This window comes from Equus asinus, chromosome 11, assembly GCF_041296235.1.
Source record: "Equus asinus isolate D_3611 breed Donkey chromosome 11, EquAss-T2T_v2, whole genome shotgun sequence".
Classification (NCBI taxonomy): Eukaryota; Metazoa; Chordata; class Mammalia; order Perissodactyla; family Equidae; genus Equus; species Equus asinus.
The window spans coordinates 26,359,329-26,387,299 of NC_091800.1; the positions used below are offsets into that span (position 1 = coordinate 26,359,329).

The 27,971-nt window shown below is 43.2% G+C and overlaps 1 protein-coding gene across 5 annotated transcripts in view; it reads right to left on the reverse strand.

Moving 5' to 3' along the window:
* CYSLTR2 (cysteinyl leukotriene receptor 2) overlaps nt 1-23,810 on the reverse strand; it is a 43,196-nt gene extending 19,386 nt beyond the window's left edge. For 2 of the 5 annotated variants that reach the window (XM_070520655.1, XM_014838929.3), the window contains exons 1-2: nt 23,436-23,776; nt 9,820-9,883 (exon numbers count right to left, since the gene is read on the reverse strand). In XM_070520655.1, coding sequence (XP_070376756.1) covers nt 9,820-9,878 — 59 coding nt within the window. In that variant the 5' untranslated portion in view covers nt 9,879-9,883; nt 23,436-23,776. Of the gene's footprint in view, nt 1-9,771; nt 9,884-23,435 lie in introns of those variants that run through there. The other 3 variants (XM_070520656.1, XM_070520653.1, XM_070520654.1) reach the window with 2 other exon arrangements.
* Nucleotides 23,811-27,971: the final 4,161 nt, after the last annotated feature.

Genomic DNA, 27,971 nt, shown 5'->3' on the forward strand with positions numbered 1-27,971 from the left:
AGCTTCTTCCCCAGGTTTGGGAAGTTTTCAGCTATTATTTCTTTGAACAAGCTTTCTGCTCTGTTCTCCTTCTCTTCTTTTCTGGAATACCTACACTCCCTATGTTGAATTTCCTAACTGAATTGAATATTTCTCAGAGAATTTCTTCATTTCTTTTTCATCTTAGTTCTCCGCCTCCATCTGAAGCATTTCTATGTTTCTGTCCTCCAGACTGCTGATTCACTTCTCGAAAATATCAGCTCTGCTATTCAGGAAGTCCAGATTTTTCTTTATCTCACTATTGTGTTTTTCATCTCCAACATTTCTGATTGGTTTTTCTTTACAGTTTCAATCTCTTTTGTGAAGAAGTTCCTGATTTCATTGAACTGTCTATCTGCATTTTCTTGTAACTCATTGAGTTTGTTATGATAGCTATTTTGAATTCTCTGTCATTTATATCATAAATTTCTTTGCCTTCAGTATTTATTTCTGGGTGCTTGTCATTTTCCTTCTGGTCTAGAGATTTAATATTTTTCCATACTGTTTTACAGTGTGGATTTGTGCCTCCAAATAGTGATAGTATGTGGTTGCAGCTTCCACCTACCACCACTGGGTGGAGGTCAAGAGCTGTATATTCTGAGCCCACTGCAATCCACAGATCACTTGCTCCCAGCTGCTACTTTTCTGTGTGGGTGCTCTGGCTGACCAGCTGAACTGGACCTCTGGGTGTAAGGAGGGACGTTTTCTTTTGCTTGCATTCTCCCAGGGCATTCTCGATCTGCCCTTGCTATCTGCTCTCCTGGGGTGCTGGCTTGATGAAGACACCCCTGCAATAGCTTATTCACCCCTGTGTGGGGCTTTCCCATGGGCTGTGAGGGAACTTGGGGAGCAAAGGAGTTCCAGCAGAGGGCTGCCCCTCTCCCCTTTCCTCTCAGAGCCACACAAGTTTCCACACCCTGGGCTGCTGCCGTTGGGGAAGGAGAAGAGATCCCCTTACCTCCTTCCACTTCCTCCAGGGGGATCCATCACTTCAGATATATGGCTGCATGGGCCTCTCTGATGTATTTTGTGTTGTGTGAATGTCCTCTGTTGGTATACGAATGTCCTTTTCATTGTATCTTAGGGAGGAGAGTCTAACGGGAGCACTCACTCCACCGTGATGCTGACATCAATCCAAGATTCCAATATTTTAATCTTTGGATTCATGTTTCTCAACTAAAAGGACATATGTAACTTCCACCCAGCGACTGGAAGTCCATTCCTTTGAGATATCTCAAACTGAATATTTTTAGAAATTCTCCAGAAGCTGTTGATGCACAGAAGTGAACATCTTCTGCCCAAAACAGCAGAACAAACTACTGACTGCAGAAGCAGACAGCTTTCACACAAGACAGAACAAAATTAATTTTTTGATTCTTTAGCACCCTTTTCCTTTCTCTTTACTACTAATCTTGTCCCTCATTGTACTTGATCCTCTTCTATTAACAAATCTGATCTTCCTTATCTTTACCCTGTAACCCTATTATGGTCTTCTGCCACTTAAGAAAAGCACAATTCTCTAGTGTGTTTTTATCAGACCATAGCTACTATTCTGCATTTAACTGATTACTGACAAAATTTAATAACTTAAAAAAAAAAACCACTCCAGGGGCTGGCCTGGTGGCACGGTGGTTAAGTGTGCACATTCTGCTTCTCAGTGGCCTGGGGTTAGCCGGTTTGGATCCCTGGTGGGGACATGGCACTGCTTGGCACACCATGCTGTGGTAGGCATCCCACATATAAAGTAGAGGAAGATAGGCACAGATGTTAGCTCAGGGCCAGGATTCCTCAGCAAAAAAGAGGAGGACTGGCAGTAGTTAGCTCAGGGCTAATCTTCCTCCAAAAAAAAAAAAAAAAGACACTCTAAAAGGTCAATTTTCTTCTACATATCTTTTCTTATATTTGTCTCCCTTACATAATTAATCCCAAATGCCACTCTTATAAAAATGGCACATTGACCACAAAACAACAAAATGCTTCTGCTGAGGTCCTTACAACCCTATCATCAAAACCTAACCCGTTAGGAGTGGGAACAAAGATTGAGCCTACCCTGGATAAAAATAGTTACAGTATTTTCTTCAGAGACATTCCAGCCTGTTTGCAGCCTGACATTTCAGACTGTTTGATTCCACTGAAGGTCTCTATCGACTTCAAGTGACTCCCTCCACAGACTCTCAAATTTAAAAAAAAGGCTCATTCCTATTGCAATAAATGATTCTTAAATTCCCAATACCAGTACAGTGTTTGCCCCACTAGGATACTTCTTATATGGACACCAGGCTTACACTTTACCTGCCATGCACTAACTTATCCTGTGTATTCAGGATAATTGTTAGAGAATTTTAGATGGTTAAAACTACTACCCCTCCTGTGAATCATTTTTCCCTAAAAGGAATACACAGAAGCCTCTGAAAGAGGCAAGGCCAGTTTACTTGAGAGAACTCCCAAGAGGGATAGCAGACTCCCAGACATGTATACTGCACAAGCCACAACTACCAGAGGGATAATGAAACTGGAAAGGATCATCCACAACTTGTCTCTGATCCTGGTGAAATAAATTATACAAATTCTGCTCTGGAAACCAAAACAGATTCTCTCCTGGATCAAACTCTAGCCAGGCTCCTCTGAACCCTCTTCCTGACTAGGCTTCAATCTTGGCCTATAAAGACTTGAGTAAAACACTAACATAGCTTTAACAGCTCCAGGCTGCATCCCTAGGATGAACATAGCCCTCCCTTCTTATACAGCCTGAGAAAAGAATTTACTAGCCAACACCTGAAGATAGGGCCCCTGTCTCCCGGTCTCTGTGGGAAGGTAGGAGTCTGACCTCTATAAGTACCAGTTAGCAAAGCCAGATATGTTTCACGTGGACCAACTCTCCTTTCCTGCTTTTTGTAATTTTTTTTCACTTCCCTAACTCTACTGAGCCCCTGCTCACCCGCTTCCTGTTCCCTCATTCTCCTTTGAAAATATCCAGTCTTCTCTGTAAAAATTGAAGTTGAGTTCAATTCATATTGGACTCTTTCCCCTACTGCAATAGTATATTACCAATTCAAATCCATCCTTACCCCTTTAACTAGTGTCTGGCTTTGTTTATCTTTGTCCAAGCCTCATTGAAATGTAAATTTATTAGGCAGAGTTGTCATGGATAATCACGCGGTCCTTAATTTCTTCTTAGGTAGCCAAGGGGAAATTTATGCTGGTGTAAACACATCTTGCTGCACTTCTCGCCTTATAAAGCCTACAGAACAGCCCATGACTGGGGGTGGGGGGGGGGGTGGAGAAAATGCCTCCTACATGTCTAGGAAAGAAAAGGGGGATTTGGGGAGACATATTTTCATTGTCTGGGTGTGATAGTCCGGGTCCCTATTTTTCAGTCTGTTATAAGAACTAATACTCCTTTTTGCTTCTGCAAAGTCCTACTTCCTTGAATATTACCCCCAAATTATCTAATGCAAGCACAAATCCTATAATAATTAATTCCTTTCTAACACCCTCTTTCTGAGATGACCCAGTTTCCCAAGGTGAGCATTCTCCCTGGATACAACAAATCCACAAACCGAACTTTGTCCAACTACAGACATGTTCCTAATGGCCTTTAACTGGAACACACTGACTCTGAGAATCCACGCAACAATCTAAAGAATAAAAGAAGTATGGTAAAACATTAGTTAAGTTAACCCACCCAAAGAAATGGTTTGTAAATATATTTCTGATGCAGCAAGGATGCTTTTCAATTCTGCTTCAGAAACCTATATGAAGATGTGAAGAAAACATGGTTGGCATGTAAATGATGTCAGAAAAAGAAGGTTTTTTTTGTCTTTAATTCAGCACTTCCCAAAGTATCTTTCACGGAATATGAATTGCACGAGATGCTCTGTAAAAGAAAAGGCTTCCATGTTCAAATAAGCCTGAGAAACACAGTAAGCGATAGCAATCCTCTTGTGGAGATTCATAAAGCATGTTAAAGGCTCTGGGGTCTTGTAGAGGCCTGATTTGTACAGTATATCCTTCCCATCTTTTGGCCCTGAAAACTTTTTTGCACATTAACATTCTAATATCCCACAGAACTAATGTTCTACACAATCTTACTTGGGAAATTCTGATTGCTATATAATTTATCTGGTACATGATTTTGATGGAAAAGAAAGAGAACACCTCCCCCCACCGCCCCAATGGGCCAGATCAGCCAGTAAGTGTTCAAGAGTTTGGAGTCAGGGAGCTCTAAGCACTTCTTATGGGGCAAATTAGTTTTTCTGAGCATCCATTACTTCATTTGTAAAATGGAGAGTGTATTAGTTTGTTAGGGCTGCCTTAACAAAGTACCGCAAACCGGGTGGCTTAAGACAACAGAAATTTATTCTTTCACAGTTCTGGAGGCTAGAAGTCTGAAATCAAGGTGTCAGCAGGGCCGTGCTTCCTTCAAAGGCTCTAGGAAGAAGCCTTCCTTGCCTCTTCTAGCTTCTGGTGGCTCCCAGCAATGCTTGGCATTTCTTGGCTTGTGGATGCATCACTCCAATCTCTTGATTCTGTCACGTGGTGTTTTCCTTCTGTGTCTTCACATCATCTTCCCACTGTGTGCCTCTGTGTCTCTGTGTCTTCTCTTCTTATAAGAACAACAATCATATTGGGCTTAGGGCCCATCTTAATCCAGTATGACCCCATCTTAACTTGTTACATCTGCAAAGATCCTGTTTCCAGATAAGGTCACATTCACAGGGACCTGGGGTCAGGACTTGAACATACCCTTTTGGGGGACATAATTCAACCCCAGGGATATGTAATATCTATTTCATAGAGTTGTTGCAAGGATTAAATGAGAGATGGAGAGAGAGTACTTCACAGGGTACTTGGTACTGAGTAAGTACTCCCCAGTTCCCTTCTCATGAATGAATGTAGGAATGATCGAGCTTCAACGTCTGTCATCCCACTGACCACAGGGGTGAATTGATGACCTCAATTCTCACATTTGTATGAAGCGTCAAAATTATACTTATCTTGGTGTTTGCTAGAAAAGCATACTCTACAGAAACACTGATTACTCTCAGATTGTTCTGCCATGTTATGATAAAAATCTCTCAAGTCTATGTCACTCTTTTGCTCTTAGTCTATTCCTACCAGGAATCTTCTGATAACCCATCTGCTTAGTTGGGCCTCTCTGGAAGAGTGGACTGCAGATCAGGAATGGAAGACTGCAACAAAGGGAAAGTAGAATCCCCTATTATAAATGTACAAATCAGAGTTCTGGGTTAAAAACTTAGTCCCCTGTGAGTCTGGTTTGCATAAATTGATTTCTTGAAGCCTAGGAGTAGATTGACAAGATGAAATTTCTCATATGCCGAGCTGATATAAGCTACATCCTATTTCTGAGATGACCTTAGGGCATTAGTTCTGATTACATGGATAATGGCTCTCTCTCTTTTTGATCTGTCTCAATAGCAAGTCTGAGGTTTCTAGCTTGGGTTATAGGGAGAATGGTGCAGCTATCAGCTGAGACGGGGCGCACACATGCTAGGGTTCAGGAGATAGGTCAAGGCTGCAGATACGTTTCAGGGAAATAGTAACACGGAGGCTGGAAGTCTGTAAGTCTGATTTGGGAAAGGGAATACAGCAAAATGAGAAGCTTGGAGGTAATGTTTTAACTCAACCTTACAGAGAATTAAAGTTCCTATTTGTTGGCAGGGCCACGACAGAAAAATCAAACCCCAAATCAGGAAGTACAGAGTTGAAAGGCTAGAGGTAGTACAAGCAGCACGCACAAACAAAGTCCAGGAAGTCACAAATTTGTGTCAGCTCTAGATGGGCAGAGCCCTAGAACAAGGGTTAACTCACAGAGTCTAGGGGACAGGGAGACAACACACAGGAACTAAGACTGCTATGTGACCAGCCAGAGGAATTCTCAGGGAAGCATTCCATTATAGATGGAGTCCTGGCCATATGGACTATAGAACCTACTCTAGTCTTAAAGACCCTGACTTTACAGCCAGGATTCTGACAGAATCTTAGGGAAAGCTTGTATCTAAGAGGCCAGGGAAGGGTCTGAAACAGTAGGAATAGACTTGAAAGCAAGCAAGTCCTTAAACTTTTTGACCTTGAAGACCCTAAAACCATTTCTCCCATCTCAGGACCAGCAGGGCTTGTGAATTGCAATGAAAGGGCAGCTGGGGACCCTGCCCTGCACTACTCCCTCACTAGGGTGTGGCAGCTACAGACACTGCGGAAAGTCCCTTATCATAGGCAGAGCATAGATTCCAGCAGGTAAGACCACAGACAAGAGGTCTTTTAAAAGGTGGTAACAGGTGGCGCACCAGGGAATTGAGGAGTGTGGGGACCAACAAGAGACCCTGGCAACAGAGACGCCTTGAGTAACTGGGGAGGAAAGCAGAACTCATGGGGGAGGTCAGTTTACAAGCAGCAAGGCCCTTTTACTGGTCAGGTCATGGTGCGAGGGGATGATTTTGGACCTGAGAGGAGGCCTGGCCATTGCAGGCAGGCTCTGAGTCCTGGAGAGCCCAAGTACTAGGCAAAGACTTGGGTACAGAGACTCAGGCCAGGGCTGCCAAGACAGGGGACCCTTTTTCCCTCATGAGGTGGGGACTGAATCTCAGGACCAAGAGGGATGCCCAATTTTAGGTTGGAGGCACGAGATCAGAACTGATCAACCCAAGGTAACACTGAGTCCCAGAGTTGCTTCTATTCCTCTGCCTGAGGTTGGAATTGCTTCTGGGCCTGCAGAGGCCGGAGGGAGTGGGAGTGGCCGACAGCTGTCAAGCAGCTGCAGTCGCGGGGAGAGGATTATTACAGAAGCTGGGGCTTTGATTCCAACAGCATCTTAATCCCTAGAAAGCTAAAGAAAGAAATTACACAAACATCCTTCCTAGGAGCCTCGTTTAGCTAACAGCCACAGGCTAAAAGCAGAGCCAGCTCAGATCCCAACTCCATTTAGCTCAACACTTTCTCTTAAGAAACCTTTGAAACACTTTGTTCTTTCCTGCCCATATAAAATACATTTAACTACACCACATTGCAACCTTCCACTAGACTGCAAAAAAAAAAATCGCATGCTAGATATGGCTGTAAAAACCAGCCAAACCAATTAAGTATGTGACAGGAAGCTGAGAAATATATGAAGAGGTAAATTCAAGGGAAATTAGGAAATAAATTGACAGCATAATTTCCACTGCTTTAGAGGGAGAGGAGAGAGTGAGCATGTGCACGACTTCCTGGACTGAAAGGGGGCTGGGAACAAAGAAAGAATTAAGGCTCTGTCTCCTGCAGCTTTACTGGTAATGCAAGAGCAAAGAAGAAACAGTGAGCAGCAGGGCAGAGGGAGATTCCGTATTTCAGTTCTGAAGAGAAACAGACATGCGGCGTGACCAGTTAAAATCTGATGATCGTGAATAGCTTACATGGATGCTTAGAATGTTTGCATGGTCATAGCTAAGCTGTAACTGTCCAAAACCTCAGACATGTTATTTTCATTTATACCTAGAGAAAAAAATCTTTTGACGCATTCCCAGGAGGTCGTTAGACCTTGTCAGAGATTCCTCCCCGACCGTCAGCACTGACTGAGCCTGTGAGCCCACAGGTGTGCGGCCCTTCAGTTCTTAGATACAGGCCTGTGACCTGCCCTCAGAACCGGAAGACGGAGGCACTTGCACACTGACACAGATGTACCCGGCACAACAGCAAGTGATGTGCAATTAGACAACCAGCTGCCATCACGTTGTGGGAAACTGCTAAAGAGTAGATAACGTTCTGGAGGAAAAAGGTTGGCGCAGTTTGCATCACCTTTACAAGGAATTAATGATGAGATTGTGCACAGAGCAGCTTTGAGTGGCACCTAACCTGTCGGCACCTCCTTGGGAGGAGAACAGGCAGACAGGCCGTGCCAGCAGCCTCTCTGATTGCTGCTAGTTGACCTTCTGAGTCCTGCTGGCTACCATTTCTGGGGCTTCTAAATCCCACGTTGAAAATTCTTCTGGCAAATTGCCACCAGGGTCCTTGGCTGTCGGATTTCATCAGTCAGCCTCACCACACCTCACTTCAAGCCACCCAGCCTTGGTCAAACCTGCTAAAGGGCTCTGGGAAAGCACATTCCCTCTAACGGCCCGCCTCCACCTCAAGCCACAGGTGCTCATTCATTCAACAAGAAGCAACAGTCAACCTGTACTGTGTTGAAGCCGTGGTAGGCACACTGCAAAGCTCCTGTGGGTGACCAGAATTGGCCACCCCAAAATGTGTCTGTTTGTCTTGATTACTTTTAAGAACAAAAGGCTAAGAAGACTCAGGAAGAACATTTAACCTTCCCCAAAACTGCCTAAAAAAATTTCAGATAGAATGGTTGTTCTAGGAAGGAGCTAATATTGTAATATCACTATAGTATAAAGTAAAATAAGTGTGATAAAAAAAAGCACCAGCAGGCCCATTTTTATCAAAGTTGTGTCTCTCAGGCCATGTGGTCTAGAAGTGGCCCAGCAAACACTTGCTTAACAAACATTTGCTTTTCCATCTCCGTGTAAAGGACCTTCTTCCCCTTTGAAGCCCCAAATCACTAACCCCAACACCCTCCTTTGTCTTTAGCTGAAGATGGTATTTAAGGTGGTGGCTCTAGCCATTTTGGCTAGTTATTCAGTTTTCCTGGGTTCCTCCCATGTATACATGTTATTAAACTTTGTTTGATTTTTCTCCTATTATTCTGTTTCATGACAATTTAATTCTTGGACCAGCCAGAAGGACCTAGAGGATAGAGGAATTGCCTTCCTCCCCTACACTCCTTACATGTCTTAATTAATCCTTGAATAGCCCTAGCTACTCTGAATTGGTCATTTCTAGATGAGAAAAACCAAAGTGCAGAGACATGGAATAGCTTGTGTGCCCAGTTGTCAGCTCTCAGTCACAATGCTGTCCTGCCTCTCTCTGAACCACGTATACTAGGACCTGTGTATATGACAACCAAGAAAACACAATCCCTGACTTAAAGGAAACTTAAGGGTGGTGAATAAATCAGAAAGTTCATAGACAAAGCTCTATTAGAGATGGGAAGTTAAAAGACAAAGAGAGGTGAGAAGGCCATCAGAATAAGATGTAGAGAGTGCCATGGGAACTTGTGGAGTGGCTCCACATAGTCTCAGGGAAAAATGAAGAGTTTTTCAAGATACTGAGGGGAAAGGTTGGCTAAGGAGAGAGGTTCAGGGGTTTTAGAAAGGGGAACAGGGTGTACAAAAAGGGATTGCTGAGAGCACATGGCAAATTTGGGGAACTGCCAGTCGTATCACCTAGGTGAAGCATGAAAGGGAGGATGAGGCAGGCAGATGGTGGTTTGAGATTGATCTACATCCACAGTAAGGAGTTTGGGTTTTATCCTGAGGGCAACGAGAGCTCTTAAAGTGTGGGAAACAGAGTTGCATTTTGGAGGGGTGATTCTGACAGCAGATGGAGGACAGTTCGGAAAGACGCAGGCCTAGGTTTAGAGAGACTAGTAAGGATGTTCTGTGATTGTCCAGGGCAGAGGGGGTGGACATATCTGGATGGGACAGAAAGATATAAAGAAATGAGAGTTGACTGGAATTGTGGATAGACTAGTTATGGAAGTCAAGGAAACAGAGAGTGAAGGATCCTCTCAGATGTTTTGGGGGCAGGATGGTGCCTTACATTAACAAAAAGAACATAAGAAGGAAGAAGCTGTTTAGGGGGGAAATGAGTTCAATTTGGGGCATTGTGATTTGAGGCATTTATGAAACATGACTCAACTGTCTGTTGCAGTCTAGATGTGGGAACGAGGAGCTGCGGGAGACTTACGAACGGAGGGGCCACCAGCACTTGATGGTAACTGAAGCCAGAAGAGTCGATGAGCTCATGCAGGCTATAAGAACAGAGAAGGAAAGAGGGTCAAGGACAAAACCTTGGGAAACATCAACAATTAAGGGACAGGCAGAGAGAACAGAAGCCTGAAAAGATGACTGAGAAAGACTGGCCAAACAATACAAGAAGAATCAAGAATGCAAGGTCAAGAACACCTAGAGAAAGACTGTTTTAAGGAGGGAGTGGTCAGTGGGGATACAAAGTATCAAGGGACTTAGCAATAAGAAGGTTATCAGTGATCCAAGGGGTGGGGTGGTAAAGGAGCAGCAGCTGAGAAAGCGATGGGAGGGTAGCTCTCAAGCTCTGCAGCTGTGAAGGGTTTGTTGCTGGAGGAAGAATCTGAGTCAGGGAGGGAAGACGCATGTCTTCTCTTCTTTAGAGACATCTTGATTCGTACTCTCACACTGTCTCCCTCGAGAGACTTCAGTTTCTGCCTCTGTTCGTTTCTCCTCCTCTCTTTTTAAACATCCCACACCTGATCTGTGCTAGGGTAGAATGTACACTGTGTTTGAAGTCCAGTAGACCTGGTTTGACTCCCAACCCTCCACTTTTCTAGCTATATAAGCCTTACTCTCTGAGGTTTTGCTTCCTCACCTTTAAAATGAGGCTAATAAAGACTGTCCCTTAGGATTGTTTTGAGTTGTAATTGAGAGGATGTGTTCACGATGCACAGCAGGGGGTCAGCCAAATGCCAGCATCCTCCTCTCCTACCTAACTCTGACCTATTCAAATTTCTATTTTTCTTTGTCCTTTTTACACCTAAACTCCCTGAATCACCAGCCTCACTGTTGTCATTTCTCCCTCATCTTCCTCTTCCTTATCTACAGCAATAGCTGCCCTGCCTGTCCCCACCACCTCCTGTGAGTCAGACATAACCAGGATAAGCTCGTTTGTTCCCGCTCAGCAGCTGGTTCTGCTGCCCTTTCCTCAGACTTTCTTCTCAGTAACTCTAGAATTTGATCTTCACATCTTGTTTTTGAAACTTCCCCTCCTTTGACTTCTGTGGCCCTGAGGCCATGTGGTTTTCCATTTCCTGACTGCTCAGCTCTTCCAAAGCCACTGTTAGTTCTTTTTCACGCAACTGTGGACACCCACTGGAGCTCCATCATGGTCCTTGGCTCACCTCTCTCTGTAATCCCCCAAGAACTCACCACCATGGAGACTTTACAACTGTCTCTCTTCCTCAGACTACCAGTTATGTCTTTTACATATGAAAATATCATACTTTTGATACCAGCTAACACAAGGTTGACATAAGGGAAGCCATATTGTAGGAAAAAACCCATATTGCAACTTTGAATGACCTCTGATTAACTAACCCAGAGGTGCTCTGTAGATTTTATGGCCCCTCCCAGCTGCTGTAAGTTGATAACTTTGTTCTTTTGAGTTCCTTAGGAAGGTGATGACCCCCTGACAGCCATCATCAATGGCAACTGAAAGATCAGGGTATAGGGCATTGCTCCCATCTTTGAGGCACAGCCAGTAAAACAAAAGACTGTCAGGAACTAAGACCAGATGTCACCTGGAGACCACTTGCCTCCTCTACCCAGAGACCAGCCCACTATATAACTGGCCTGTAGTCTTTATTCTCTAAGATGGTTCTTTGGACATTAGTCAGCCATCTTCCCCCTTGCTAGCAAGCTGTGATTAAAAAGTCCTTTCTCTCCTTCCACCTTGCCTCCTGACTATTGGCATGTCTTGCATCAGGCAGACGACCCCCGCCTTGGGCGGTAACACTTTCATCTTATAATTTGCAAAGAGTTTTCTTCTCGGTTATCTCATTTGCTCCACTTGGCTATCTTTTAAGATAGGCTGAGTTGGCATTATTATCTCAATTTTATAAAGAAAGAAAGAAAACTGAGACCGAGAGAACTTAAGTAGCTTGTCTTGAATTCTGACCTGAAATATATATCTGCACATTTCTAGTTGCCTACAGGATGCCCTTGAAGATTCTGTCTTCACTTCAAACTTGACCTGAGTTTATCCTCCTCCTCAAACCAATCCCACTCAGCTGATGTTAGGGCCTGAATGTTTGTGTCCACCCAAAATTTATATGTTGAAGCCCAACCCTCAGTATGACTGTATTTGGAGGTAGGACATTAACGGAGATAATTAAAGTTAAATGAGGTCATAGGGTAGGGCCCTGATCCAATAGGATTAGTGTCCTTGTGAGAAGAAACATGAGAGAGTTTGCTCTCTCTCTCTCACTCTCTCTCTCTCTCTCTCTCTCTCTATCATCTATCTCTATCTCTATCTCTTTGCCTTGTGAGGACACAGCCAGAAGGCAGCTGCCTACAAGCCAAGAGACAAGGCCTCAGAATGAAACCTACCTTGTTGGCACCTTGTTCTTAGACTTCCCAGCCTCCAGAACTGTGAGGAATAGATTTCTGTTATTTCTGCCACCTGGTCTATGGTATTTTGTTATCGCAGCCCTAGCTGACTAATATGGTTGACTACTATTGGGATTTTTTCTTTAATTTTTCTTTTTCCTTTATGTCACATCCCATCAATTGACAGAGTTATCTCCATTGTTTCGTGATGTGCCTTGAATTCTATCCTTACTCACTGTGTTCAGAGCTACCATCCTAACCCCAGCCTTTATTAGCTGATGCCTGGAAACTGTGAACATCTCCTGACCTGTACACCATTGCTAGATTAAACCAGTTAAAACATCGTTTTCAGGGGCCAACCCTGTGGCCGAGTGGTTAAGTTCACACGTTCCACTTCAGCGGCCCAGGGTTTCACCAGTTCGAGTCCTGGGCACAGACATGGCACTGCTTATCAGGCCACGTTGAGGTGGCATCCCACATGCCACAACTAGAAAGAACCCACAACTAAAAAAAATATGCAATATGTACTGGGGGGGATTTGGGGAGAAAAAAAGCAGAAAAAAAACCCCCATCATTTTCATTTCACCATGAACCTATAATTGCCTATCAGACCAAATGCAAATTCCTCAACCAGAAACGTAAGACTTTTCACTACTTGTCCCAGCTGTACCTATATTCTTGTAGATGAGATTCAGCACCAACTAGTGGAGACATGCAACGAGGTGACAGATGGTGGAAAGAGCACAGAGATCTGGGTCCTGGTCGCCACTTTCTAGATATGTGTGGCCTTGGCCAGACACATCACTTAGCTTATCTGTAAAATAAGGATAACAAGGCCCCCCAACCCCATATCTGAAGAGGGATCTGAGAGGATCATCAAATGGATGCAAAATGGAACATAAAATGGATGCAAAAGCCCTTTGAAAACTGCGAGGCAGGCATTCCTGTTCTTATTTCTCTGCTCCTCAGCGCCGGGCAGCCCAGACCTGGATGTGTACTTCTTCCTCGTACTCCTGTGCCTTCCCCCTCCTCTAATCCTCCTCTCCTTCCCATTCGGCAAGGTGCCTAACTCTCGTCGAGCTAAATCCTCTTCTTTTTCAACATCGCCTTCTGTATGTCACCGTACCCAAGTGACACTTCGCACAGGCCTCTCTCCTTTTTGTCATTCCTACGGCACTTGTGACTACGTGACCGCAGCCTAAAATTAGCTCTTCCAGTGCTTTGATAGCTGTGTCTTAGGCAGACACATCACATTCTCCAGATTGTGAGATTGGCTTGGCAGCAGGAAGGGGCACTCTACTGATTTTTGCATCCCCTATTCTTCTGAGCACCCTTTTGGGGGAACTCTTAAATACTAGACAAACGAGAGCTCCCGTAGCAGGCTTGTACAACGTGTGTGTTAGACACAAATCCGTGTGACTGTCCGGGTGAGCTCACAGCCCCATGGGGCTTCTCCTCTCCTCCTCACTTATGTCTACGTATAACTGCCACGTCACTGGGGGCTTGAAGCTCCCCACAGTAGGAAGCTTTTGCTTTAGTAACCCACCCTGCAGTTCACAACTCTCCCCGCAATGATCTCTTCATTTTATCTAATAATTTTAGAACATAAGTTGGATTTTAGCTCCCAGAGTGACTGCGTGTGTGGAATGGCAAATAGGACATTCTTGTTAAAGTTCATGGAATGATCACATGGTGTCAGGCCATAGAGCCAAACCTGCCACTGACAAGTTTGGGGATCTTCCGCATGTGATTCATTTTCTCTGGGCCTTGCTTTCCTTCTCCATAAATGGCATAATGCACGTGAAACATACCGCACAGGGTGAGCACTCAGTGCCATGAACTGTTAAGATTAACCCTCAAGGCTGGGGCTTAGAGAAATGACTAAAGAGGCAAAGAGGATCTCAGGGCATTAGTAAAAATATAAAAGCAAGGGCTGAGAGATGATTTAGTGATAAAAAATGGTGCAAGGTGCGACAGTGCCTGTGTGGCGGGGAAGCAGTGGTCAAGCAGCAGGGAGGAGCACAGACTCTGGATTCGTGTCCTGCTTCTTTTACTCACTAGCTCTATGACCTTGGGCCGCTGACTTTATCTCCCTGTGCCTCGGTTTACTTGTCAGTAAAACAGGACAATGATAATAACAGTCCTGCTTCTCAGGGTTGTTGTGAGAATTCAGTGACATGATACATGAGTGGCGCTTAAGCCAGGCCTGGACCAGAGAAAGTATCATGTGCTACTGTTGTTGCTGCAAAGGCTCACAGACTTAGCTCCTTAAAGTCGTGACCCTCTGGATTGGAAGATTCCACAACTTGTTTGTCCCTCAATATCCGAGAGGCCCAGAGTGCTCAACTAATATGCCCCCAAAACAGGCCCCCAGAGTGCCTCATTCTTGAAATCCAGGACTGCTAGCTCAGCCCTTAGTTGAAACAGGCCCCAAATGTCATGGCAGGAACATAAAGCTTCATAGACTTTTCTGGCCTCCCTGGTGCTCTTGCACTTTCAGAATTTTTTCAAAGGGATAAAGTGAATTAAGTTCTTGGAGATCAAAGCAGAAATACAGACGAAAAGAACTGAGAAGGCAACATCTTTTGAATGAGGACCTGAGCTGGTCTCTAAGCTTCCAGAATAAATGAGGGGCAGGGGAGTGAAGCACACAGGGCCCCATTTCCATGATGTCAACGCCTCGGAGCCTTCTGCTGCTCCCATCCTTGCTCCACCCTGTCTCCCCCAAAGTGCCTCAAAGTGCCCCAAAGTGCAAGTCACTTCAAGCGCCACGAGGCTAATGCCTTTTGCCTTCCAAATGTGGTTTAATTCATAGCTGTGAAGTCAGCACAGGGCCCACTGGCTGTAAACAAGTAGGCGTTAATAGGATTCATGGCTCGGAAATCCCCTGGGGAGGAAATTCTCCAATTCTTCTTTCTCTGTCCTGCAGAAATTCTCTTTAACAGCTCTGGGCCCAGATGGACTTCTCAACCAGAGTCCTGGGGCATGATAATTCACCCCGGGGAACCACAGATGGTTCCCCCCAAGGGCCTGTCAGAGTTTTCTTGTCTCGTTTTTTGTCCTCTGGTTAGGACGGTACATTTGGAAGCTGCAAAGCTCATAGGGCCCTCTCCTCCCAGATCCCAACCAAACGTGCCTAAGCCACCCTGGAGCTCAGCAGACAGAAAATTCCACGTGTTGCTCATAGAATTTCCACGGGTTTCTGGAATAGCTTGAACCCCCTGAGGAACAGTCTTGGGAACTGGTCTATTTTCTGTCAGGGGGAGGATCTGAGAGTGTCCTTGCAGCAAGGGTGGAAAGGCTTTAACTGTCACAACAGGTAGAGTATCCCCGTGGCGGACCAAGTGCACTGAGCAGCTTCTCCCTTGTAATCACCTAATCTAATTGGATTCTTTTTTTTTTTTTTGAGGAAGATTAGCCCTGAGCTAACATCTGCCACCAATCCTCCTCTTTTTGCTGAGGAAGACTGGCCCTGAGCTAACCTCTGTGCCTGTCTTCCTTCTACTTTACATGCAAGATGTCTGCCACAGCATGGCTTGACGAGTGGTGTGTGGGTCCGCACCCGGGATCTGAACCTGTGAAACCCGGGCTGCTGAAGCAGAACGTGTGAACTTAACCACTGTGCCACTGGGCACTAATTGGATTCTCTCATAAGCAAACTTTCCAGCATCCTTCACCTTTTCACCTCAGATTTCCCAGGAACCCACCAGGATTGGGCGAGCGGGAAGGGGGATGTTGGCGATTGCTCAGTCTCTCTGACCTGCCTCTTGACTAAATTCCAGAATGTCCAGAGAAAGTTCAGAAAGCCCCAAAAGAACTGAATTTCATTATCTTGGCTTCCTATTTTATCTCTAAAGACCAGACACTCCCTATGAGGTTAAGTTTTCTAATTAGAACATTTTCTTGAAATCATAGTAGTTGGGTTGTCAACTTTTCAGTGATTTCTCCCAGCTGCCAATCCACAAGTTCCCTTTAGCTTACGACTGACTCCCTCTCCTTCTAGCACTTTCCCTGACTCTTGAGAACTCATGGGAGCTGCTTTCCTTGCCTGGACTCTGCCTCAGGCTGTTGAGTCTTCTTGAAACACTGACCATTAGGTCTGGTTTGGGGCTGGGGCTGGACATGTAGCACATACCAGCTTTGGCCTTCTTCCCCGAAAGGAGAACTTCACTCAGACCATAGAGTGTTTGGTAAAATGTCATCCACTACCACAAATGCACGTGGACAGCTGGAAGAAGAGGTGCCCCAAGAAGATGTGTATTGCCAGAGCCACCATTACGGAAAAGATCTACATGGGTGAAAAGTGATAATCCGGAAAGTGTTGGGGTGTCCAAAATGGCAGATTCTTTACGTATCAGTGTTGGGCTGATTGTTTAGCAATAGTTGCCTTTTTTATATCCTTGCTAATAAGCTTTTTTCCTCTATATCCTTGATGGGTCAGTTTGCCCGTTCTCTTCTGACATTGGTTTCTTGAGAATTTCCCTGTGCAAACGGCTGCCTATGAGTTATGGACGCTTTTGGCAATAACTGCCCCTTAAAATTGGAGTCTTTTCACAATTTCATTCTTTCTTGTGTTGTTTGGAGGAGGCAAATATTTCCAGAGAACAACTTATCCCCGGGGACATAGTAGGGACTGAACTCTAGCAGAAGGTTGGCGTCCAAGCACGAGGGGGCCTCTCTCTGCCTCCAAGAGTGAGATGCATGGCACTCTCTCTGACATCCCTCTTCCCACCTGTGTCTTTGCTAAATCCCCTTGTTTCATTCTCTAATATTCTCCAAAAGCTAGCTTTTCTTCCACATTCATCCTAGCCACTAACACTCAGCCGACCATCACAATAAAGAGCAAATACAAATTCAACACAAAAAAACATAAACATGTGAGGAAAGCTCTGAGCTCCTTGGAGATATGACTTCATTTTTTTTTAAAGCATCTTTTTGACTAAATGCTGTCTTGTCTCTGGCCCTCATAACTTTTCTTGGCTCTTCTTTGTTAACAGAACACATGAGACTATGACACTGATTATAGATTTAATTTTATTTAAAAATCTCAACAATTTTTGTGGGTCTTTTGTTTTGTTTTGTTTTGTTTTAAAGATTGGCACCTGAGCTAATATCTGTTGCCAATTTTCCTTTTTTTTCTTCTTCTTCTCTCCAAAGCCCACCAGTACATAGTTGTGTATTCTAGTTGTGAGTGCCTCTGGTTGTGCTATGTGGGACGCCACCTCAGCATGGCTTGATGAGCAGTGCCATGTCCATGTCCAGGATCCAAACCAGTGAAACCCTGGGCCACTGAAGCAGAGCACGCAAACTTAACCACTTGGCCACAGGGCCGGCCCCCTGTTATTTTTCTAATGCACTTCGTGGGTATATTAAGAAAGATTGGTGGTACCTATTATTAACCCAATTTCTGATCTAAGTGAGGCCACAGAATCATTCTGCATATGAGTTTCTGATTCCTAAATCTTTTGATTCCAAAGGCAGAAGAAGAAAGAAGATCAGCAAGTGTTACCTCAGAAGCCATCACCCTTCTCACTCCAACAATTTCCTAGGACTGTGTCAGCATTAGGACTCTCCCTGTCCACAATCAAAGTGACTAAAGGACATGACTCAGGGGCTCCCCCAAAGCCCACTTATTCAAATTAAAACCTTCTCTCTTTCTCTTCTCTCCTACCTAGGCACTTCATATTCTACCATTAAATTTGCTTCTTAGAGAAAAGGAATTATTTACAAAGGTAGTTTGTTAAACATCATACATTTCCCGGAATGGTATAGAGGGACTATGATATCATGGAAACCTTCGGGAGTAAATCCCAACAGGATCTAAATCCTAGCTCTACCCCTTGCTGACCATGTGGCCTTAGCAAGTACCCAACCACTTGGAGTTACTGAGAGGACAAGGAGGCCCCACAGGTGAAGCCTCCAACACAGCCCACTGAGGAGCACATTGTACACATTTAATGCACCATCATGCCTTTTGCAACCCTGTCTGCTGCCAACAGGAGAAAGGCCTTAGAACTTTTTAGTATGCAGGTGCAGGATACCAGTGTAGGATAGTAAGAAATAAACAGATCAGGAGAGAATGTTTTCATATTTCTGGAAAAATGGAAAACCAGAGGAATTGCCGAGGAAAGTGCCTTAGGCAGCTGCCAGGAACGTGGGGGCAGTGGGCATCTGTCACCCAAAGAGGAGAGGCCAAGGCACAAAAGCCAATGGGAGGCTCTCCTCCTCCCCTAGATAGTCCTGCTGCCCAGCGTCTCTGCCCAGGCGGACCTGGCCTCATTACCTGGCGGTCTCCATTAGCCCCTCCTTCCCTCATAGGGGCCAGCTCAGGGCCATCCTAGTTCAGGCTGTTGTCTACCATCTGGACAACGGACACAGTCTCCTGAATGGCTCCCTGCTTCCACTCTTACTGTCCTCAATCCATTCTCCACACAGTGGCCAGAGTGACCTTTCCAAAATGCATATCTGACCACGTTCCTCTTCTGCTTAAAACCCACCATCACCTTGGAACAAAGTTCAACTCCAGGCTCTTCACAGTTTGAACCTTGTCAACCAGCATCTTCTCTCCGCACCACTCTCCTTAGTAAAATCCACTCCAGCCTCAGGGAACTCATTTCAGTGCCCTAAACACACCAAGCTCTCTCTTGCCTCTTCACTCTGACTGCCAGCTCATCACCCGGCTATCTCTTACCCAACCTCAGGCGTCTTTCTAGACATCACTTCCTCTAGAAAAAGCCTTCTCTGACCACTCAGTTCTTGGCTAGCTGCTGCTCCACATGCTCCTGCAGCCCCATAGGCTTCCTGGCCTCACACTTACCCCATGGGGCAGCCACTAGCTCTTGTTTATCCCACCCACCAGACTGTTCACCCACTGAAGACAAGAATGAGGTCTCACATGTCTACTGCTGTATCCCTGGCCCTAGTACAGCTTGTGGCACATAAATGTGCTCAAATAAATGACCAATGAATGAGCTAATGACACTATTATCTAAGCCCCTCGTTTTACGTCTCACAATAATTATCTTCTGGGAAAAAAAATCCCAATGGTCTTTGGCAACAAAATGATGTTAGTGCATTTTTCCTCACAAATTTTCTGTCTCTGAAATTCAAATCTAAGGTCTGGGGACAAGAATATAGGGTCAACGGCATGGGGACAAGGGAGTAGTTGCAAAAGGGACCCAAATGGTGCTCTGTTCTAAACATGGTAGAAAGCAACACTTTTTATATCTCTGAGGGTTCCAAATAGTCTTTCTTAATCGATGCCAACAAGTTCCTGGTAGGGATTTATGTCTGCTACAACCAACAAGGGGAACTGCCTTCAAATCTCTTGGAGAATTTACAAGAGAACAAAGTCATTGTTGAGCTGAGGCTCAAAATAAAAAGAATACAACATATTTCAGAGACTCCGTGCTGCCTCCCAGCTTTCTGTAGACACAGCCGTCTGTGTTTTCTGTACTAGAGGTTCAAACGAGGTAAATGATGTCTCTACGGCCTCACAGACGGACACTTATATGGGAAATAATATTTTTTTCATGATAGAAAAAAGTTCTTGTTTTTATAATGTACAATAGAGGTAACAACGGTAGACTGGATCCTTTTAAACTCTCCCAGCTTAATTAATCTTTAAACTTCCAGAGCAAATAGGTTTCCCTTCCCTCCTTTCTCTCCCTCTCCCTGTCCCTCCACTGGCCCGTCCTCCCCTCCTCTCCTCTCTTTTCTTCATTTGTGTTCTAAGATCGGCTCCCCCTGCCCCCTCTTTTTTTGAAAGTTCTTCTTGAAACACTAAGATGCAAAAAGCTTCCATGCCTGGCTCCTGCTCTTCTTAGGGACCCTCCCAACCTTGGGATTCTTTGGCTCCAACTTGCTGTTCCCCATTACTTTCTTTGTTAAAGGAATCAGCCCGCACTGCCACCAAGTCATCAATCCATTAAGAGATATTTTCCTTTAAATAGTCTCAAAGGTTGTCCCATTTTCTCCGTGGATTAATTAATATAAAGAGGTTAATAGGTTCAACAGAGATAAACACAAGCTGTTAACGGAAAGTCCACATTCACTGATGAATTAATTTATCTACACCTTAATTAATTTGTTTACACCTTCCTATTTATTATTAATGGAGCCCATGTGCTGGGTTTTCTGCAACGACTCTATGCTCAGGCATTCTGGGTCTCACAGAAGGGATGAGACCCACCCACAAGTAACTCCAGTACAGAGAAAGCAGCGGTCAGCTCCCCAAGAAAAGCAGAGATAAAGTGCTGGGGAGTTCTTCCACGGATATGATAAGACTCTATAGCAAAGATGAGCAACCCAGGCAAATTCTTGCCTTTCTCTGCATTATCCAGCTTGGTTGCTGCATTAACCAGAGCTCACTGCATAATTGCACAATCCCTTGTTAGGCTCTCGTCTTCCAGGTTTAGCCTTGGGGGACTAGCACACCTCAGATATCCGGTGTGCCAGACAAACTAGAAAAGCAGGAGGAGTCCCTGAGTCTGGAATACACACGAGATACTAAAAATGCCCAAGGTGACCCTGACACATCGCAATGAGTACGTTGCAAAAATATATCATTTTTCTTCCAAAACAGGTGTTACCTAGATGATGGGGGTATCGCTTATGATCCCAGATGGATAAGGAGGCAGGATGGATAAGGAAGGAGAAGGTGTGCTTTTGAGTTAGAAGGGACCCAAGTTCAAGTGTCAGCTCTGCGTCTTAGTCACTCTAATCACTTCACCTCTCTGAGCTTCAAAACCCTCCTCTGCAGAGGGAGGACTGGCGTGAGTGTTGAAGAAAATGGATGTGAAGCGATTAACCTGGTGTCTGACACTCGACGATTTTTCAGTGGATGCCAGCGAATGGTAACAATAAGACTTGTGACAATAATGAACAAAACTTGTAGAGAATTAAATAGGAGGCTTCTTTGTGGCCAAGTGAAAGGAGCTGCGACCATTTCATGTGGAGAAGAGCCAACCAGAAAGACAAGAATAATTCTATTTAATTTACTTTATATTTTTATTACACAAGTAGTGAATGTTTATGGTAAAAAATAACAAGGTAACACAAGCTGAAATAAACTTAAATTAGAAGCTTTACCACCAATCCGATATATCTGAATTTTTGAACATTTGCTTCCTTTCATCTTTCTTTAAATATGCCTATTTTTAAACAAAAATGAGGTCTACTATAATGCTGTTTTGTAAGAAAAATAACCATTTTTCTTATCGCTATATCATGATCACCTTTCTTTGCCAATTAATAAACATCAGAGTGTTCAATTATACAGACATAACAAAATTTGTTCTAACAAATTTTTTACAATAACGATTATTCAAGTTGTAAGGAAGGGACTATGTGCCCTGGGCTCACCCAGATTCGGCCAATTTTGGTTCCACCTTAAAAAAGACCCTATGTTCTCTAGGTCTCACCTATACCAGCTGTAAAATAAGAATTACCCCCTCCAGCAGGCCATTATGTGGGTCAAATGTACTAGTGTATGTAAATGAGTTTTGTAAACAGTGAAGTACTATGTGAATGCTTGTGTTCATTAAGGACGGTGCTAAACAGATATCCTCCACTGAGTCAAAACAAGAAGAAATTTCATTAACATGCTCTCGATTAAGCTGGGTTAAATAAAAGTTCATCCCTGCCGTAGCTAGGAAGGCGCTAGCAGTCTTCATCGTGGTTTAGCTGCCTTTGGTCTATTCTCAACTCTGTCCACTCTCCTTCTTGGGACATGGGGTCCAGAGAAGGTAAGTGCCATGTCTATGCTCCTGGAAAACCAGGTAATCCATCTGCTGCCTCCACATCCAATGCCATCTGTCTTTACTCTGCCTTTTAATATTAATAAAATTTGTACCTATTAATAACATTTAATCGCAGGTATTAAAGGTCCACCTTGCATTTGATCCTTAAAGAGTTTGCAAATGAAAGGAAGTCTGGCTGCCTTGGCAGGCTACTAACAGAGGCTAGGCTTAATTTTGATACGTTTAGAACATTCTGGAGCCTCAATCTCTCTAACTTCTAACCACCAATGCACTGAAAATGAATCCATCTCTTTAAAGCACTAGTAAATTGAAAGTCTCAAGTAGATTCTCATCTCAAGAGTTTATGTGGTTGAGATGGATGATAGAAATTTCTAGAAGTCTTATGTTTCCCACAAATTACTCTTGCATTATTTATATAGTATTGAAAGGGAGACTTGGGTGGTTCGCCTGAAAGCGTACCTCCCTTTCTCTTAAAATATATTGCTCTCAGGTATGTGACAGAGACAGAAAATATTTCAAATAACCTAGGTCTGCTGTTATTATACTGGCCACCCATTAGAACCACCTGGAAGATTTTTTAAATTAAAAAAACCAAACAAACTGCAGATTCTTTGTTATCTGTTGAAATTTTTATTGTTGAAACTTAAAAAAAAAAAAATCAAAAACTACAGACAGGCTCACCACCAAAAGTTGTTTCAATTATTCTAGGGGTAATTTTCTAATCTCTGAATCAAGTGATTCTAACTGAATGTACAGCCAGAGTTGAGAACCACCGATTGAGGTCCCAAAGGGGTAATAAACAGATTTTTAATTACAGAGCACACACTCTCACACACTCTTTCTGTTTCATTGTGCCTCTGAGTAGAACCACTCAGCAGAAGCACAGAGAAAGAAATCTTTCTCAAATTCCACTTCCCCTCCCCGAAGAACAAAACCCTGAATGGAAAAAATATAACTTACATAATGAAGTGATCCAGTCTATAAAAAGCAGGAAAGATATTATATGGCTAAAAATAGGAGAATGCTTGGGTAAAGTACAGTAAATAGCCTCAAGGCAATATCATGCAGCAATTTTAAATTATGATTATAAAGAATTTATAGCAAAGTGGAAAAAGTTTATGCTCTAACGGAAAAAATGAATATAAACTCAACCATACTGTGTGAAGACAACTATGAAAATTAAACTAAAATCATATGCAGACACACACAAAAAAATGGAAAGAAATAGCCTAAAATATCAAAAGAGGCTACTGATGCTTAGTGGAGGGTTAGTGGAGGTTTTTGCTTCCTTCTGCTTTTTTGTACTTTCCCGATATTTTTTAAATGATCATACATGTAGTAGAAAAAATTATAGTAGAACAAAATAAACTTACTTTTCAAAAACTATTCTTCTTACTATGAAGGGATGAGCAAGCCATAATTCTCAGCAATGAATTAACAAAGCAAAGATAAAAATGCTCACCTGAAGGTTTCTTTCTTTCAGCTGTGTTGGCTTCTGTCTCCCCTCTCTCCTGCCCTCCTCCTTCAAGTAATTCAGCTTGCTTCTTTAAAAGAAAAGTGAAACGGCAAATTATATTTTATGAACAGTGTCAGCCGACAGCAAGAGAATAAGGAACTTTGGTCAGCAGGTCAGCTGTGCTTTATAGAACTTGCTGTGGGTGTTGCTGCTGGCTTCCTTCTCAAGAGGAAGGGGGGAAGATTTCCGGTTAGGAACTACATCTAGGAGGGAGAAACCTGCATTAACCCTGCGCCTCTAATGACTGTTCATATTAGCATCTTTCATAACATTTCAAGGGGCTGTGATGGGCTAGAGTCAGGGGTTTTAAGTGGCTTTTAGTTCTCCTAAATGGTTTTTGTTTCCATGACAACAGTCACATCAACACTGCTTTACAGCTTTACATGGACAATACTTGAGAGCTGTTTAGAGCACTTCCCATCGTCCACTTGCTTTCTCAACTGACTTGCACTCAGGGGAAGGCCTTACCCAATCCACTGAAAATGCTCTGTCGAAGGTTCCCAGTGACCTCCTCATCGCCCATGCAAAAGGTCCTCTCTCAGCCCTCATCCTCCTTCCTCAGCCTGTTGCAGTTAATTGATGCACTTTCTTGAAAATTCTCCTCCTTGTTTCTCTGACTCTCTTGGTTCTTCTTCCATCTCCTTTTCTGATGCCTCTCCTTCCACCGCTTTTCTAAACGTGAGCTTGCCCCGAAAGTCTGTCTTTGGAGCTCTTCCCACCATATTCTCTTGCTTTTATCTACATTATCCACATCCATCACCATATTTAATATGGCCAAAACTGAGTTTGGCCCATTCATACACTCCTCCATTTGCTCCGTCTAATCAAATGGCACCACAATGATTCAACCAGTTAATCTGTCCATAAACCTAGATGTCACCCTTAACTTCTCTCTTCCTCCTACAACCAACATCCAAGCCAAGAATTCTATTTGTTCTACCTGCAAAATATGTTCCAAATCCAAGCATGTCTTATCTCCCTCATCCCCACTAAAGTCTTCATCATTTCTTAGATAGAATGATGCAGCACCATCAGGAAAGAAATAAAAGGCACCCAAATTGGGAAGAAAGAAGTAAAATTATGTCTGTTCACAGATGATACAATCCTATACGTAGAAAATTCTAAAAATTCCACACACACAAGAAAACCTGTCAGAATTAATCAACGAATTTGGCAAAGTGACAAGATACAAAATCAACACCCAAAAATCAGTTGCATTTCTGTACACTAATAATGAAAAATCCAAAAGGGAAGTTAAGAAAACAATTCCACGGGCCGGCCCCATGGCCAAGTGGTTAAGTTCGCGTGCTCTGCTGTGGCGGCCCAGGGTTTCACTGGTTCAGATCCTGGGTGTGGACATGGCGCCACTCATCAGGCCACATCAAGGCAGCATCCCATGTGCCACAACTAGAAGGACCCACAACTAAAATATACAGCTATGTACTGGGGGGATTTGGGGAGAAAAAGCAGAAGGAAAAGGAAAAAAAAAAGAGAACAATTCCATTTACGATAGCATCAAAAAGAATAAAATACTTAGGAATTAATTAACCAAAGAGTTGAAAGACTTGTACACTGAAAATAAAACATGCCTGAAAGAAATTAAAGAAGACATAAATAAGTGGAAAGATATCCCATGTTCATGGATTGGAAGACTTAATATTACTAAGATGTCAATACTACCTGAACCGATCTGTAGATTCAGCAAAATTCTTTTCAAAATCCCAATGATGTTTTCTTCAGGAACAGAAAAATCTATCCTAAGATTCATGTGGAATCTAAAGGGACCCTCCAAAGAGCCAAATCAATTCTGAAAAAGAAGAACAAAGTTGGAGGACTGTCACTTCCTGATTTCAAAACTTACTACAAAACTACAGTAATCAAAAAAGTGTAGTCTTGATGTCAAGACAGATATATAATCTAATGGTATAGAATAGACAACCCAGAAATAAACCCTCAACATATATAGTCAAATGATTTTTTTTTATAGATTGGCTCCTGAGCTAACATCTGTGGCCAATCTTCTTTTTTTCTTTTTCTTCTCTCCAAAGTCCCCCAGTATATAGTTGTATATTCTAGTTGTAGGTCCTTCTGGCTCTGCTATGTGTGATGCTGCCTCAGCATGGCTTGATGAGCAGTGCTAGGCTTGCACCCAGGATCTGAACCAGATAAACCCTGGGCCACCAAAGCAAAGTACACGAACTTAACCACTTGGCCATGGGGCTGGCCCCAGGTCAAATGATTTTTGACAAGGGTCCCAAGACCATTTATGGAAAGGGACAGCCTTTTCAATAAATGGTGCTGGGAAAACTGGATATCCAAATGTGAAAGAAAAAAGTTGGACCCTTACCTAACATCATATACAAAAATTATCTCAAAATGGAGCAAAGACCTAAACATAAGTGCTAAAACTATAAAACTTTTAGAAGAAAACAGTGGAAAACCTTCATGGATTTGGCAATGATTTATTAGATATGACACCAAAGGTACAGGCATTAAAAGAAAAAATAGACAAATTGGACTTTATCAAAATTAAAAACTTTTGGGTATTGAAGGATACTGTCAACAGAGTAAAAGGACAATCCACAGAATGGGAGAAAATATTTGCAAATCACATAGCTGATAAGCGATTAACATCCAGAATATATATAGAACTCCTAAAACTCAACAACAAAAACAAACAACCCAATTAAAAAATGGGCATAGGACTTAAATAGACCTTTCTCAAAAAAAAGATGCACAAATGGCCAACAAATGCACAAAAAGATGCTCAGCGTCACTACTTATTAGGGGAATGCAAGTCAAAACCACGAGATACCATTTCATACCCATTAGCCATGCCACTAATGGTAGGATGGCTATTACAAAAACAAAAACAAAAACAGAAAACAAAAGCTGACAAGGATATGGAGAAATTGGACCCTTGTGCACTGCTGATCAGAATGTAAAATGGTGCAACCACTATGGAAAATAGTATGATGGTTTCTCAAACATTAAAAATAGAGTTATCATATGATCCAGCAATTCAATTCTGGAATTGAATACACATATTCAGAGTATATATCCCAGAGAATTGAAAGCAGGATCTTGAAGAGATATTTTTATACCTGTTTTCATAGTAGTATTATTCACAATAGCCAAAAAGTGGAAGCAACCCAAGTGTTCATTGATAGATGAATGGATAGGCAAAATGTGGTATATACATACAATGTAATATTATTCAGCCTTTAAAAGGAAGGAAGTTCTTACAGGCTACAACATGGATGAAACCTGAGGACATTATGCTGAGTCAAGTAAGCCAGATACAAAAAGACAAATACTGTATGATTTCACTTATATGAGGTATCTAAAGTAGTCAATTTCACAGAGACAGAAAGTAAAAGGGCAGTTGCCGGGGGCAGAAGGGAGGAGGAAATGAGTTATTGTTTAAAATTTTTTTTTGAAGACTTGCACCCGAGCCAATCTCCTGCCAGTCTTTTTTTTTTCTTCTTCTTCTTCCTCTCAATATTCTAGTTGTAAGTCCTTCTGGCTGTGTTATGTAGGACGCCGCCTCAGCATGGCTTGATGAGTGGTGCCATGTCCGTGCCCAGGATCCGAACTGGTGAAACCCAGGGCCAGCGAAGTGGGGTGCATGAACTTAACCACTGGGCCTCAGGGGCGGCCTTGAGGAGTTACTGTTTAATGGGTGCAAAGTTTCAATCTTGGAAAATGAAAAATGTCCTGGAGGCAGGTAGTGGTGATGGCTGCACAACAATGTGACTGCACTTAATGCCACTAACTGTGCACTTAAAAATGATTAAAATGGTAAAGTTTGTATTATGTATATTTTACCACAATTTTTAAAAATAATTTAAGAAATAAATTGGAATAAGTCTAAAAAAAAGAAGGATGTAGTAATATCCTATCTAATTGTCTTTCTGTCTCTACTCTTGCTGTTCTACAGTCAAATTTTTAAAGAGTAAATCAGATCATAGCATTCCCTTACTCATGACTCTGCAATGGCTTCCCAACGTTCTCAGAAGAAAAATCTTTATCATGGTCTACAAAGGCAGACCTGATCAGCCCCTCCTACACATCTCCACAACTTCATCTCTAGCCAAGAGGACTTCCCTCTGCTATTCCAGCACCTGTGCTGAAATGACCTGCACCCCTCACTCCCTCACTTCATTCGATCTCTGCTTAAATGCCACCCCCTCAGAGATGACTTCCCCAACCTCCCTTTCTGGAAGGGCTCCCCCCAACACTACCCCCCTCCCTGCTTTATTTTGCTTTATAGTGCTCATCACCATCATTGCTTCTTATAATATTGTATATTTGTTTGTAAATTGTTGGAGTCCTGTGCTATATGTTTGTACAGACTTAGACTCCCTGGGGTTCTAGCTGGAACATGGCGACCTCTGAAGAGCTGGCAAACTGCAGCTGCCCTTGTTCTCTTCCCACACTTAGGCCTTTGGCACTCAAGCCTTCATGTCAATTTCTCCGCTC